Source organism: Alosa sapidissima, chromosome 12 (genome assembly GCF_018492685.1).
Source record: "Alosa sapidissima isolate fAloSap1 chromosome 12, fAloSap1.pri, whole genome shotgun sequence".
In the NCBI taxonomy this organism is placed as follows: domain Eukaryota; kingdom Metazoa; phylum Chordata; class Actinopteri; order Clupeiformes; family Clupeidae; genus Alosa; species Alosa sapidissima.
The window spans coordinates 20,247,400-20,263,330 of record NC_055968.1 but is presented as its reverse complement, the minus strand read 5'-3'; the positions used below and the strand labels follow the sequence as shown (position 1 = coordinate 20,263,330).

The 15,931-nt window shown below is 38.7% G+C and overlaps 1 protein-coding gene and 1 pseudogene across 1 annotated transcript; both read left to right on the top strand.

The window, feature by feature from the left end:
- Positions 1–823: 823 nt before the first annotated feature.
- On the top strand, positions 824–4,263 carry LOC121678044 (magnesium-dependent phosphatase 1-like). Its single transcript, XM_042057222.1, has 6 exons — positions 824–1,040; positions 1,586–1,649; positions 1,754–1,861; positions 1,972–2,079; positions 2,641–2,726; positions 2,909–4,263. The coding sequence occupies exons 1-6, from the start codon at positions 1,007–1,009 to the stop codon at positions 2,992–2,994; spliced, it is 486 nt and encodes a 161-aa protein (XP_041913156.1). The 5' UTR covers positions 824–1,006; the 3' UTR covers positions 2,995–4,263.
- Positions 4,264–5,375: 1,112 nt separating this feature from the next.
- LOC121677956 lies at positions 5,376–14,137 on the top strand (annotated as a pseudogene).
- The last annotated feature ends 1,794 nt before the right edge of the window (positions 14,138–15,931 follow it).

Here is a 15,931-nt window from a genome sequence, read left to right as displayed (position 1 = left end):
GATCTGATTTCTGTCCAGTAACTATTGGCAAAAGAGCTGAGGAAAGCAATTTACATCAAAGAGTCTTCATCAGATATATTTTCGCCTACAAGTTGTGCGTAGCATAGTGTCTATCACAGTTTCACTTGGCTTCGAGACACAGGGACATACTGTAGTGGGCTGAAAGAAATGAGAACATTTTGGAGTTTCATTATAAATACACAGTCTTCACACACATTCACAAAACTGTTATTAGATACTGTCTTTCACTTCCTGGTTTTTAGTTAACAAGGATTTAGAAAATATGAAAATATTTATATATTTTAGGAATAGAAAATATTTACAAAATCAAAACAGAGATAATGAATTCAAAAAGAAAAAGAGGAAGGGAAACTTTCAGCAAGTTAGGCCTACACTGATAAACTGATAAATCCTCTATGCTTCCCAAGCATATTGCCAGCTGAACCACATATGAATAACAAATAATGGGATAGTGTTGATGCAAAGCCATATATATTATTTATACTGTCTATAGCACTAATTGCAAATCCTCAAATAAGGTTTGTTGCTTGGATAGAGAGGCTATTGTGGGCATTAGGCAGTAGGCTTTGGCTATTTTTGTCAATGGCTGACAGAATGACAATGAATGAATCAATGAAATGAAACAATGCATAGACTACTATGTATCAACAAATAATCAAACAAATATAGATAGATAGGACCTCACCATTCTTCGATACTGTGGCTTCAGTGAATCTAGTGTTGGATTGTTGGTCGCAAGCGGTCGCAAGTTTAGCTGCTGGTGGGCGGTGGCTTTTTGCGTTGCGCTATCTCATCTCATTGGCTACTACCTGACCACATGCACGGAAGTGTGCCGCCGAACTTGTCAAGTAGGTCGGTTGAACTCGTTTCTCAGTAAAGGTAACTTATTATGGCCAATTCCTGAAACAGTCGTTTCTTAATCTACTGGTCCTAGTATCGTGAAGATTTCATAGCAGTCCGTAGCGATCACTGTCATTAGCCTATCATGGCGAAACCCAAATTAATTGTGTTTGACTTGGGTAAGTAGCCTATCTATTACCTGACCTGGCCTGACACCATGTGTCTTCTTGTTGCAATATTACATTAGAGCCTGTCCTTTAGTGTAGGTTTGGACCATTTGTAAACTTGATTTGAATGGTAGGCCTACTCTTGGACCATTTGTAAGCTAAACTTCAAATTGTAGGACGAAACAGTCGGTCAAGTAGTGGAGTAGGCTACATATTTTAATGAGCATGTATCACTATTTTGTTATTGTTGAGTTGTCTTTAGCAAGCATTGTCAAGCAGACTTCCGTGGCTTGATCTTGATTATCTGGTGTGTTGTTTCCTACCTCTTCTCGGTGTTTCTGTCATCCAGGCTATAGTGCTCGCAACTGCTGGGCTTTCTGCTAATGTGGGTTAAAACGTCTTGTGAAGTGTCAGATATCTTAAACACTGGGTCACGCGCTTAGAGTAGAGCTGCACGTGAGCCAATATATTATTTCTAGCCTACCTTTGAATTGTTGATGGTAAGTAATGGCATTTTCTTTATTCACACACGCCTGTCTCCCGCTGCGGTGCTGCAGATTATACCCTCTGGCCTTTCTGGGTGGATACACACGTCGACCCACCTTTTCGTAGAAATGAAAGGTAATGGTCCTGGGCGGGCACTGCTCCTAGTAAGCTGATTTTCACGTGTTCATAATTTACGAGTGCATTTACCTGTCAACATTTCTCTCTCACTCTCTCTCTAGTGGTAAAGTAGTGGATTCTAGAAGTTCTCCCATTTCCCTCTACAAGGACACTGTGAATATATTGACCTCCCTCCATGGTCAGGGCATGAAGATTGGAATTGCTTCAAGGTGAGTCGGAGAAGGGGAGACACTGACGTGTGTAGGCTACATACATGTATTATTAATATGTTTCATTGAGTAGCTTGTGTTTACTTAACTGAGTGCCTTGCATTGACTAGAACTGGGGAAACAGAAGGAGCCAACCAACTGCTGTCCCTGTTCAGCCTCAACCAGTACATCTCCTTCAAGGAAATATACCCAGGTTCAAAAGTGACACATTTTCAGAGGTAATGCTTGGTTTACATACATGCATTACACATCATGACTGGACATAGAAAACGGGAGGCTGTTTTTCCAGGGGATTTGCAGGGGCATTCTGGGGTGGGGTTATGCATTTTCTGCAGAATGAAAGTGGATTGGTCAAGTCTGGCTAACCTTGCATCTCAGCAAGGACAAACACAAAATTACACACCTGGATCACATGTGGATGAAACTGTCAAGGAAGTCAAGGAAGTCAAGGAAGAGCTCGTCATGAAAAGACAAGCATCCCAAATTTTCACTGTCTCTGGGACATCCCTGTCACTATTCTGTAGGCCATTCTGACAGGTATATGCAACTGAGCAAGCCTCTGATTTGACTCCAGTAGAGTAATAAAAAATAACATCCTTGAGTGAGCCCCAGCCTACCAGTAATGATCACACATGTGTTGTATGTTTGATATGCATGCAGAGTTCAGGAGACAGGGGATCTGATGGATGAAAGGGAATTGAAATCTAGCCCTTGGTAATGGAATGGTACCGGTGTGAAAATGCTTTGATGGAACATTTGTACATTGTATTTTTCTGCAGGTTACAGGCAGACAGCGGCGTCAAATACAATGAAATGATGTTCTTTGACGATGAGTCCAGGAACATTACAGACGTCAGTCGGCTAGGTATAGCTATTCTTCTATAGTGTATACCCATGCTTTGAGCTCCTGTGTTCTGCCACATATTTCAACCAGCAGCTACACATTTTACAAGCATATCATTTTTTTTTTACATTTTACAAATCATATAATGATCAGTTTGAAGGCACTGTGTTTGCAGTTACTAACACATATCCGAATCTTCTCAGGTGTGCACTGTGTCCTTGTTCGCGATGGAGTGACCTCAAAACTAGTTGATGAAGCGATTCAGCAGTTCTCCAAGTCACACTCGTGATGATTGAGCCATCAGAATCTATGGAGTCAGACCACTGGATGTCAGTGTGGAACCATTGCACTAGTCTTTTGAGACCTCTTGTTTACAAAGTTGTCATCTGTATTTACACTCAGATGTGCACAAGTATAAACTTTACAGCAACAGCATCCGTGTGGCAACTGCTATAAGGCTATGAGATTGTAATAGGATGTTATAGAAATGACAGGGATGTGTAAATGCCCTCTGGGGGATTTTCTCCAAGTTTGTGTTCTTTTTAGACACAGAACGGATTTTTCTAAACCATCCTGTTGACTCCTTTATTTCTCTATGTTTTCTTTCTAAGTTTCCGCTTGGCGTTGTTGAATAGGAAGTGGCTTACCAATCTACAAATTACTATTATTTGTCTCTTCGCCACTGTCGTCTTTCATAGGAATGATATCCCTTGAGTTGTTACACACATTTAACAAGCACTGTATTCAACCTATTTATTTAGTGTATAATTTTAAGAATATGATAGGCAGAGCATTGTGATATATGGCATTTTACTGGGGCACAATGCTCTGCCTTTCTCATGTGCAGTGTCATTTTAATTTTAGTAGCTGTTATGTTTTTAATTTGGGTTGGTATGTAAAGGTGCCCAACTCTCCTGGTGATTTACCATCTAATAGGTTTTGGTGGCAGCCAAGTGTTTAAATGACCTGGGCGTCTGTGCCACGCAGATGCATCTGAACGGCTTGATTAGCTCTCTGAGAATAAGGCCTGGGCATCCCTGTCCCTGCTGTGTAGGAAATGAATGAGGACTGCCAAAACGCCCAACTGCCCAACATTCCCAAATGCACTGTTAGAGTCAAGAGAGTGTGTTTAAAATGATTGCAGTTATTATTTAACAATGGCTTTAACACAAGAAAGCTTTTGGGAAACACTGTTTTAGAGAGTCCATTTGGCAGGGTTGAAGCTAAAAATATACAAATTATTTTATCTTGTCTGACATTTATTTTCAAAGTTTGTTATGCCATGGTATTAATTGCTTTAATTATCTCAGCTATGTATTCTTGTACAACTAATACAACTAATTATAAACTTAAAGCACTTAAATTCATAAAGCAAAATTCCATCCTGCTGAGTGAGGGTTGATGTATTTGTGTAAGTGGCAAGTTGTCACATAGTGCATGGTTGTGGGGTCCTTTCATACTTTGCCATTTGGGAGTTGTGACGGCCCTGGTTTTTGATTCTGTACTTGACCTCTGTACTGTTCCTCCATTAAAGTAAATAAAAAGCAATGCAAACCCAGTTAACATTGTGCTGATTGTCACATAAGCAAGTTACTGTTAGATCTACATGCAAATCAGAATTTTTATAAAGGTTTTATTAGCTTTTAACTTGTGTGCTTGAGACCTAATGTATCTTGATATGTCACATTTGTATAGGCTTACTGTCATTACCCTTAGTTTACATTAGTCACATTTATCATTATTCTCTTTGAGGAAAATCAAAGGTTAATCAAAATAAAAAATAAATCTTGCTATTTAACATCTTACAATTTTTGTGCATTGAAACACATTCTTACCTGAGTTTCATTCCATGGTAATTTATCCACATAAACTTTCAAAGAAAACATGGCTGTGTGACTTTGATTTCTTATGTGACCAAAAAGGTTAAAAGGGATTCAGTTGTATTGCTGTGAATCAAAACAATGCTGTATGCTTTTGGTGACAACAGGAAACATGCCATTTCTATGAAGGCAGCCTACAAAGGAAGTGACCTGAATCACTAGTGTATTGAAATCCTCATTGTACAATAGTATACAGTGATTCAATTGCTCTTTTACCAGTAATTAATAGGACTTCTTCAGAGAGATTCAGACTGTGGTCGAACATCTCCTTTAAATTCCTTGATTACAGTTGATTGTTAATACATTAAATACAAATAATCAAACAAATAAATCCTCAGAGACAAGTTTGAGACATCTCATTAATCTGTTACAGATTAAACTTTTATTTTGCCAGACAGAGGAATGGTTTTAGATTGGATTACAACGACAAATAAATGTTTATTATATCTTAAATATGACCTCACCAAATGACCCCTCTGCACTCTCAGGTTTGCAATCGTATATCTTCTATGACTGGAATTGTTTTTGGAGGAAAACTACGAGAGGAAGAAATTGGAATAGGAGCTTTTGTTCACTGATGTTCATCTGAGATATACCTCCAAATGGGTGGGTGCTTTTTTAGGTCTGTTGTAAAAAACAGACATTGCCTTGGAAATGAGACAGTTCCTGCTTGATGCTTGACGGTCAACCTCGTTTTTATTTTTATGATATATTCCTGAATTGATGAGATCGTTTTAATTAATCTTATTGTAAAGAATTCAACGGAATCCGTCACAATCCTGTTAATGTGATGGCGAAACCAAAATTAGTTGTGTTTGACCTGGGTAAGTTCTGTAACCTGGCCTTGTAGTCAGGGGGCCTATGTAGTTTCTGTGGGTTTGGAATGTTAATTTTTGGAGAGTGGTTGGACTGTCTTTAGAGGTCATTGAACATGGAGAAAAATGATGTCTCCATTTTTTTTACCTGTTTCAACCCTATTTTTTTTAAATCGTATATTTCACCATACATTTCGCCTAAATCACTGGCTATGATGAATAAAGTTCACAAAACAGTTATTTTCAACAGTATGATTGTATGTCAGTATTATGATTGTATGTCAAACAATTAGAGATAAGATCAATAACCAATCAGTTTCACCAAATACACATACTCCATTGCTGAAAGATAGCAAAAACATAACAGAATCACAGATGAGACCTCAAACAACATTTAATTCATTTACATATACGCAACATATTATCTCACCTCCACAATTTCCTCATCAAAATCTGCAACTAGTCTACTAAACCCTATTCCTACTCACCTTCTTAAGACTGCTCTCCCCTTCCTGGATAATGTTTTGCTCTAGATTATAAATAATTCAATGCTATCAGGGCATGTACCACAGTCGTTTAAGACATCTGTTATTAAGCCCTCCCTCAAAAAACCTAGCCTTGTATCAATACTGGTCCTCCTGGACCTCAGCGCTGCCTTTGACGCCATAGACCATGACATACTACTTAGGCTTGAAAATTTGATAGGCATCAAAGACTCAGCACAGCTTGGTTTAGATCATACCTTCCTAACCGTCAACAATTTGTACAGGTCCATAATAAACCATCTACCCAGATTATGGTAAAATATGGAGTGCCTCAAGGCTCAGTACTGGGGCCCCTGTTGTTTACCAGATGATACATAACTATACCTCTCCATAAAACCTGTTGAATTAATCCTGTTAGCCAAACTTGACACATGTATAAGAGATATATAGACATGGATGACGAATAATTTCCTGCTTTTGAACTCAGATAAAACAGAAGTCACGGTTTTAGGTTCTAAAAAGATGAGGGATATCCTATCCACATCTCAGGCTACATATAGTGATCTTCCACTGACCTCATCCACAATTGTTAAAAACCTAGTAGTTATAATTGAGGACCTAGCACTAAATAATCACATAAAACAGATCACCAAAACTTAATTTGACCATTTAAGGAACATTTCAAAGATAAGGAAGTCCTTATCCTTACCAGATGCCGAGAAATGAATCCATGCTTTTGTCACCTCAAGGATAAGACTATTGCAATGCTATTACGCTGGCTGTAATAATACCTGTCTAAAGACCTTACAGCTTATACAAAATGGAGCTGCTCACACACACAAAAAATATGAACATATTTCCCCTATCCTAGCATCCTTACACTGGCTACCTGTTAAAAGTCATTGACTTCAAAATATTACTTATATCTTTTGGTTGGTTGCCTGCATTGAAAGAGGACACCTCATGAAGATGCTCTTTTGTCTGCTTCTGACAGAAGAAGCACTTATCTATGCTGGCAGCAGCTGCTGCTGAACAAGTGTACATAGTCCCTCTAGATGGACTTGATGCAGTTGCAGGTGTTGCTGCAGGTTCAGAAGATGGTCTGCCACGTCTTTTCTGAAGACACTGAGTCTTGCCTGCTTTACATGACTTCTAGTAGCGAATCTTAGCATGCTGCAGATGCTTACTGTTACAGGTGGATTTGTAGCAGTTCCTGTGCCAAACTGCTTTGTTTTGTTGTAAAACTAGATGTACCGCAGAGCGGTACAAAATATGACCGCCGCTCAGTCCTGTACATCCGTTCCGTGAAAAGAAATCACACTTCAATTTGTCTCCATATTTTACTCCATCCCCCACTCTTGAAACTTTTGTGTATGCTTGTTTGGCATGCCTGAGTGTGTGTGTGCGCGGCTGCACAGAAAGTAGCCTACTGGTGCTGAAAAGGTGAATAGATTGTAGAATAGCCAAAGAAGATGTAGCATTGTTATAAAACCTTTAAAATCTCTAAACAATCACAAGTAGGGCAGTTCATCACAGTTCATCCATTGCAACTGGATTGATGAAAGGTCACTTACACCTGTAGGCTACATTGTATTTGGGAAAAGCAAAAGGTATCAGCATAATGTTATTTATTTATTTATTTATTTATTTATTTAAAAACAAAAACATCTCTGTCAGTTCCATGCCGTTTTCAACAGCTATCAAAAACAAAGGTCATTTTTGGATGGATGGATTTTTTGTGAATGTTTCTTCTTCTACAGTACATAAGATTTTAGTCATCTTTAGTTCATGTGATACTTTATTGTCAATGCACAAATTAAGTAACAGTAGTCTGAAACGTTATTGTTAATGCACAAATTAAGTAACAGTATTCTGAAACGAAATGCTGTTTTACATCTAACCAGTGGTGCAAATAACTGACATGTCCAAATGGGCCTTGATGAAAAGCGTCGCTAGACTGTTCATACACATTTTAACGGGCCAAAGTTGAAGAGCTGTTGTCCGTTATTGTTCGTGCAAATATAGGCTGATTCATGTTCCCTTGCATTGTGTAACTGAGGTCCATGGCTAGTCTGGCTTTCACCAGACCAAGCTCAATCTTTTAAGAAATCAAAAAATAAATAGCGGGCAGATCAGGCTGGGTTTGCCTAGTCCATAGGCACCCAATATTGTTAAATTTTCCGATTGAGATATCCACGCTCTGGCTATTCTAAATGCAAAAATGCATCAGGGAGTTATGACAAAACTATAACTAACAAACTAGATCCTAATAGAAAGCTGTTAGCGTCCCTAAGCTACAGGTAGGCTTATAAGGTAGGCCTATTTACAACATAAATTGTCAATAGGCTATGCTGGCGACACAAATAAAATCTCCTTTGGAAACCAATGGCTCACGCCTTACAGTATCAAGCGGACTTAAACTGCCATATCGTGGCGAAAAGTTGTAATAAAATTCACGCAGCTCCATGAGTCAAGGAAAGCGCGAATGAAGTAGCCACTTCTAAATGGGACCCACTACACAGTAGCTTAAGGTGTGTTGCTAAAGCAGCCATAATGAAATGAAGGTGTCATTGTTTGGATACTTCACACACACGTGCTTTTTAATTTTTTAATTTCACAGACTACAACTACCAAGCTGGAATCAAAGCACATCGATTCCCCTCTCACATCCTGCACGCACTTAAAACAAAATAAACAGGCGTCTCAGTCTCACGCATGTAGGCCTATAGACAAAACAGTATCAGACCAGTGTAACGTTGGTAAATCTTCCATTGCACAGAATGATTTTTTTTAGCACGTGCAACAAATGACAGTCGAAAGATACAATTACAGTGCTGCTATCAATTTGCTTGGTATAACCGCATTTATAGTTTTCTACAAATGCAATAAATCAATGCCTCCATCACTCAACCAACGCTAATGGTAACATTACCTTGGTCCTTATTGATATTATAAGATTAACGTAGCTGCAGTAAAAAACAAGCATGTCCGATAAACATCCTCAGATTTATTTCGGCTTCAAGAAGAAATGGGAATTACATTTCATGTGAACATCGTCCTATCCTTATTAGACGTTCTCTGCGGTAAACTACAGTCCTTGTAGGAAGCGTCCATTGTTTTTCCAACCTACTTTTAACTTCCAACAAAATTACGTCTCACTGCAACGATGCGCCATCTAATGGACAAACGACTACTTATCGCCAATACTGGAAATGCAGCCATGATGATGATGATGAATATTTATTTTGGCTTTCTTTTAATCCTACTGAATTTGTAATGGATGGATGAAATTCATGCATGAAATTCTACGAAACTTGACATACTCCCAGAGAATGCCAGGTCAATCATACACATAAAATTTGGTGCAGTTCTGAACATCTTAACTGAAGATAGGGGCGATTAAAGCAGAATAATATTGCATTTTCATTTTTTACCGGGGGGGGGGGTGCAAATCACAAATGAGTGATTATGGGCCAGGTTGATGTGGGCCCTTGAGACCAACATACCAGAAAAGATTCTTCATCCTCAGTGCCACGGTTCAGGTAGTTATTTAGGAAAAACTGCTTTTTTTGCGGTTCGGGGGGGGGGGGGGGGGGTGGCCCCCGGGGACGAAACAACATTTTTCCATAAAAGTCTAGTGGGGCTACATACCCACCAAATTTCATCTGCCCCGGTGGTTCGGTGTCCCGGGTATCGTTGACCAAAAATTCAGGAAGTAGATGACGAAAAAAAAAAAAAAAAAAACTTTGACAATCCCTATATGACCGCTTCGCTAGCTTCGCTAGCGGCGGTCATAATAACTGCACTGTAACAATGTAATCTTTGGCTGATCTGTGATCACCATCTCCATACTCTCACATGGACAAAAACAAGAAATTTGGCATATGTCTCTAGTGATGGGTCATTCACCAGTCCACACATATCTGCCACGGGATACATAGCCCAAAATCTGTTTCTTTTAGAATATGTGTGCCATCACCTGACTAACAGAAAGACACACCTCAGAATATAACCTAACTAGACTGTGCCACCATGAACTATGAAAATCTGCTTGCTCAAATGTAGAAGGCTAGAAGGTCACTAACAGTGTTGGGCAAGTTACTTTAAAATCGTAATGTATTATGCATTACTTATTACTGTCATTTCAAAGTAATTTGTTACATTATAATATTACTGTCTCTGAATTGTAAGGCATTACACTACTATTGCATTACTTTTAAGTTACTTTCACCAAAATATCTAGAAATATGGATTTGGCATTCTAAATGCAGTTTATTACGCTCAATGCAGCTCATTGCTCTTCCAATGGAGGGAGATGTGGTATAGCATAATGACAGAGCTAGGAATGCAATAGGAGCAGTGCTCATGATGCAATACAAAGAACAATCATAGTCAGAATTTTGTTAAAAACCGACAAAAGGTCAAAGTCTGGTAAATTATGATAGAAATACTGTAACTTTAAGGCCTAGGCCTTCTCATTAAAATCAACAGAGAGCCTAAATCAAAGCTTACATAAAGAAATGTCAAGATGGTGGCCAGCTGGCCATTTCGGTGCCCTAAGTGAGTGGCTTTGAGTGAGTGACATTTAAATGATAACTCAAACACCTAAAGTAAAATAAAAAGGCTTATAATTTAAGACCATTAATGTGTGTTTTTAAACATTAATTTCTGAAGAAATGCTGTTTTACTTATAAATGGTGCACTGTCACTTTAACAACATTTATCTTTACGTTCTCATAATGCCCTTTTGCCAGCTCTTGTTTATTTAAGTTACATTGATAGCACAATATTAACAATAATATGCACAATGTTAAGTTGTTATAAGCAGCCTTCATTGCTTTGTAAATGGAAGTGTGCAATGACATGTTGCTTCACATTTCTTTTTGCAATTAAAAGTGAATTATGTGCCTGGTAGCCACCTAGCTATCTGAATGGAATGCGTTTCAGTCGACTCGGCATATCATGTGCTTCATGAAATGCTTGGAAAACGAATTATTGAAGACCCACCAATTCCATTCTAGTACTACGTGGTGGAGATTGAGAGAACCCAAAAAGTATCAAATTTGCATGTAACATGGTGTTAGTGCATTTTGACATTGTAAACGTTATTGAGTGAAACGCCGTTTGCAGTAAAGCTACTTTTCATTGGCTATATTTGGGTGCCCCCTCTGTCCTTTGGTGCCCTATACGCAAAGTGCATGCTGCGCGTGGGAGCGGTGGCATTGCCATGCTACACAATCTTTTTCTGCATTTCTATCCCTTTATTCTCTTTAATTCAAGTTCACAGCACAAAGCTGACATGCACTACTAAGAGCATAGTTTGTGTTTTAACAAGAATCAAAAAGATTAGCATGGCACCACTTTAGATGTTTCATTAAACTACTTGTGCTATTTCGCGAGGCATAGAGAGATCTTTCGGGTTCGCACACAAAGTGCACTTACTTAACTATTATGTTCTTCATATCCTTGTGTCTGACAAGCTGAAAATAATAAGCGTAGGCTTATGTCTATCCAGCAAATAATCCGACTTCGAGTCTGCTGCAGCCACAGTCATCTTCAACAAGTATCAGGAGATAACGTTCTACTATTATGCGCGATTTTTTCTTCTCTGTTGTTCTCGCGGTGGTGTTTGCGAATATGTATTAAAAAAAAAAACACCACTTAATTTCGGGTTAAAATGCATTGTAACGCGCATTACTGAAGTTTGTACCGAGTAAAATATTACCCAATTTCTTTTAGTAATGCCTTACATTACCGCGTTACTGCAAACAGCAATATATTACAGTAATTACATGACTTTTGTAACGCATTACTCCCAACACTGGTCACTAATATCACCAACCATGAAGAACAGAGCACTATGTGCTTCAGGTTATTTGATATTCTAAATTCTATAATTGCCAGCTATCAACAGCCAACTGTCACTGGTAGTGTATCTCTTTCTCTCTCTTACACACACACACACACACACACACTCACCTGTCTGTTTGTCTATCTTACCCTTTCTTTTCTTCACACTTACATAGGCTACGGAAGGCCTTACAGACGTCAGCTGGTACTAGCTATGTAAAAGTCTATTAAACTTGATTTAACAGAGATCTCTGCACTTTGTACTCTGAATGCATGTAGACAAGAACTGGCAGAGCAGGCTAGGCCTACACTCAAGCACACTAATAGGCATGAATTGATAGTATTGATATTGAAGATTTTTTTTTTTTAAGCGGACAATTTCGAGAATTCTAGGCACAATTTCTTGTTAAAGAGATCAATCATCAGCCTAAAAATGTTTTATAATGTTGTATTGTTTATGTGGTCCACTTTTGCACACTACCTTGTAGAATATATTTGCTTTTTGGCACCAAACCCTATGCTATAATACCGGCAATGTGAGGTTTATGGACAAAACACCAAATTTGACCTTTTCTGAATTTGACCTTTGATTTGGGTCCTTCAAAACCTTCAAAAAAATGGAGACATGTTTTTTTTAAGAACCCCTAGAACAAAGATATAATGGTCTCCAAAAATTAACATGCGAATCCCACAAGCCCAAAAAATTAGACACATAGGCCCCCCTACTATTGGTGTTTGCAAGTAGCAAGTGTGTACCAGACCGTTATGCAGAGCTCAAATGTTTCAATCGACTGATGCCTGTAGTAGGCTATTGCCAACCTGGGCTGTGTGATTGGTAGATCAGAGCAGAAATACTTGGCCATGACATACGGATGCTGTTTATTTCGCTAATGATAGCCTGTGTCTTGTAAAACATAGCAGACATCATACAGACATGTTAACAAGGTTAACATGATTTATTTGATAAGCATTGCATTGTCAGGCTTCCATGGCCTAACTTTGATTCCTGTATTATGCCTCAGGTTTCTGCCAGGGTACTCTGCTACTTTCTGCCTGTAGTTTGTTTTATAAAGTGGTAGATTTTTGAGCTGCACATGCGCCCATACATTTATATATTTTTAATTGTTAATGACAAGTAAATAATGCATTTCTTTGCACACATATGCCTCCCAATGTGATGCTGCAGATAACACCCTTTGGCCTTTCTGGGTGGATGAAGTCGACCCACCTTTTCACAAAAAAGAAAGGTATGGTTCTTAAATGGAAGAATATTTATTTTTTTAGTTTTAAGTTTTAACAGACGTGGAAGCCACATCTATCTCTCTCCCTCTATCTCTCCCTCTCTCTCTCTTTCTCCAAGTGGCAAAGTAGAGGATTCCACAAGTTCACCCCTGTCCCTCTTCAAGGACACTGTGAATATATTGACCTCTCTCCATGGTCAGGGCGTGAAGATCGGAATTGCTTCACGGTGAGTGGGAGGAGTGGAGAGAGAACTGCTCACTTCTGTGCACATTTATTATGAATAAGCTTCAGAGTATCTTGTGTTTACTAACTGAGTGCCTTGCATTGACTAGAACTGAAGAAATAGATGGAGCCAACCAACTGCTCTCCCTTTTCAATCTCAACCAGTACACTGTATATCTCCTTCAAGCAGATATACCCAGGTTCCAAACTGACTCATTTTGAGAGGTAAGCCTTGGGTTACAAGTAGAAATTCACAACCAATTACAATATCTTAAAATATCACAATATTTCAGTGAGGCAACTCCTAGTATTCCTAGCATTGTTTGATTTGAAAAAATTGCCTGTTGCAGGTGTCTAGGCTATATGGTGAACTGCATTTTTCTACAGGTTACAGGCAGACAGCGGCGTCAAGTACAGTGAGATGCTGTTCTTTGACGATGAGTCCAGGAATATCAATGATGTCAGTCGACTAGGTATAGCAAGCAATGCCTTTATAGAGTCTGCTCATTCTATCACCTCTCGTGTATTGCCACATTATTAAACCAATTACTATACACTTCACTAGAAAAATACAGGTTACAGGCAGACAGCGGTGTCAAATACAATGAAATGATGTTCTTTGACGATGAGTCCAGGAACATTACAGACGTCAGTCGGCTAGGTATAGCTATTCTTCTATAGTGTATACATGCTTTGAGCTCCTGTGTTCTGCCACATATTTCAACCAGCAGCTACACATTTTACAAGCATATAAAAAAATATTTACATTTTACAAATCATATAATGATCAGTTTGAAGGCACCGTGTTTGCAGTTACCAACACATATCCAAATCTTCTCAGGTGTGCACTGTGTCCTTGTTCGCAATGGAGTGACCTCAGAACTAGTTGATGAAAAGATCCAGCAGTTCTCCAAGTCACACTCGTGATGATTGAGCCATTAGAATCTATGGAGTCAGACCACTTAATACCAGTGTGAAACCACCATTACAACAAGACTTGTTTACAAACAGTTCAGTAAAATCGTGTAGTGAATACAGCTGCAATGTGCTTCTGCATTAAATAAAGGAGTTTAAAATGTGCAGTATAAGACATTTGCATATCATATGTCTCTTATATTTTTAATTTAGCTTAATTTACCCAACTCTATTGGTGATCTACTATCTGCAGTCAGGTGTTTAACTGACCTGGATGTTGTGCCATGCAGATGCATCTGAACGGCTTGATTAGCTCTCTGAGATTAAGGCCTGGGCATCCCTGTCCCTGCTGTGTAGGAAATGAATGAGGACTGCCAAAACGCCAACTGCCCAACATTCCCAAACGCACTATTAAAAGAGTGTGTTTAAAATGATGTCATTCATTCATTGATAATTTAACTACAGTAGCAATGCTTTTGGGAAACATCGGTTTGGTTTGAATTGGCTTAAATATCTCAGTAACATATTTTGATGTAGCAGCCAATTGTTAACACAAAGCACTTTAATTAATGAAACAAATTGTATCCTAATGAGGCGTTTGATGTTTGTGTGGCATGTTGTTGCCCAGCACATGTCACTGCCCAGTGGGCTGTGTGGTTCTTGGCTTTGGGCACTTCACACTGTGCCCTTCGGGAGTTGGGAAGCTTTTGATCCTGCACTTGGCCTCTCTGGGTGCCTGAGTCTCCATGTACCGGTGTGTATCAAAATGACCAATCACCACAGCAATAGAGACCCAAGTCTAGAGTAGCTTTTTAGTCAAGTATGTGTATAGCCTATGTGGCGTGGCATTTCTTTTTCTGCCTTAGTGTAATTAGACTACAATATGTGAATAAACATAACAGGGAATGTCATCATTTTGTATTTACTGTACATCAACATTTGTATACTGCTGGTTTAGCAGTTATTAGGTTGCACAAAATATACAACCTTTTCCCAGAGGCTCCAGATAGCCAAAAGGTTTAACCTTTTAAAACAAACTTTTTATTATTTTTTAAGCTCTTCCTGAATGTATGATAGACTCAACCTTAAGGTGCATTAACCCATAACACCGTTTTCTCCTGCTTCCTAACAAATATAGAAATGTGCTGGCATATTGCACCACTCTTCCCATAGAGGGAATGTGATATTTTTTTTCTGATACAACTCAGACATTAGGCAGTGATGATTATTTATTGGCACATTCACATTTCCCCTTACGGAGAGGAATATGCGGTCACATCTGCATCCAAAACCCACACCTCAGTGGAATTTTCAATTTATCACTGGAGTTTAAGACAATCCGCCCAGAGTGAAATAGGCCATTTTTACCATAATTTCCTTTGCCAAACTAGGGCCCATAGTTTTCCACACTGTTCATACTTTGACCATTTTCTTCATTAGTCACATTTAAATTAAGCCATTATCCCATGATTACATATATTTAAAATATTTCTAATGATTGTTTTTTGTAGAAAGTGCTAATTCAAAGTAATATGTTATTATTTAACGGCCCAGCCTTATTAGCTTTAAAGCAAATTATAATGTGAATTTCCTCTTATCCAATGCTAGTATGATTTGTCCACTTAAAATAAAAGGTCTCTTATGATGGTGCAGGAAGACGTAAGTGAGAATTTAAGTGAGCTACATGTTTAAATTGGTCCCCACCCACAGCAGTGTAAATTGAAGCATTTCTGTATGTTTTTGGCAAAATCAGGCAGCCATCAGTGAAGACAGCCCACATAGGCAGTGACCTGTAACACCAACAGTATATTGAAATC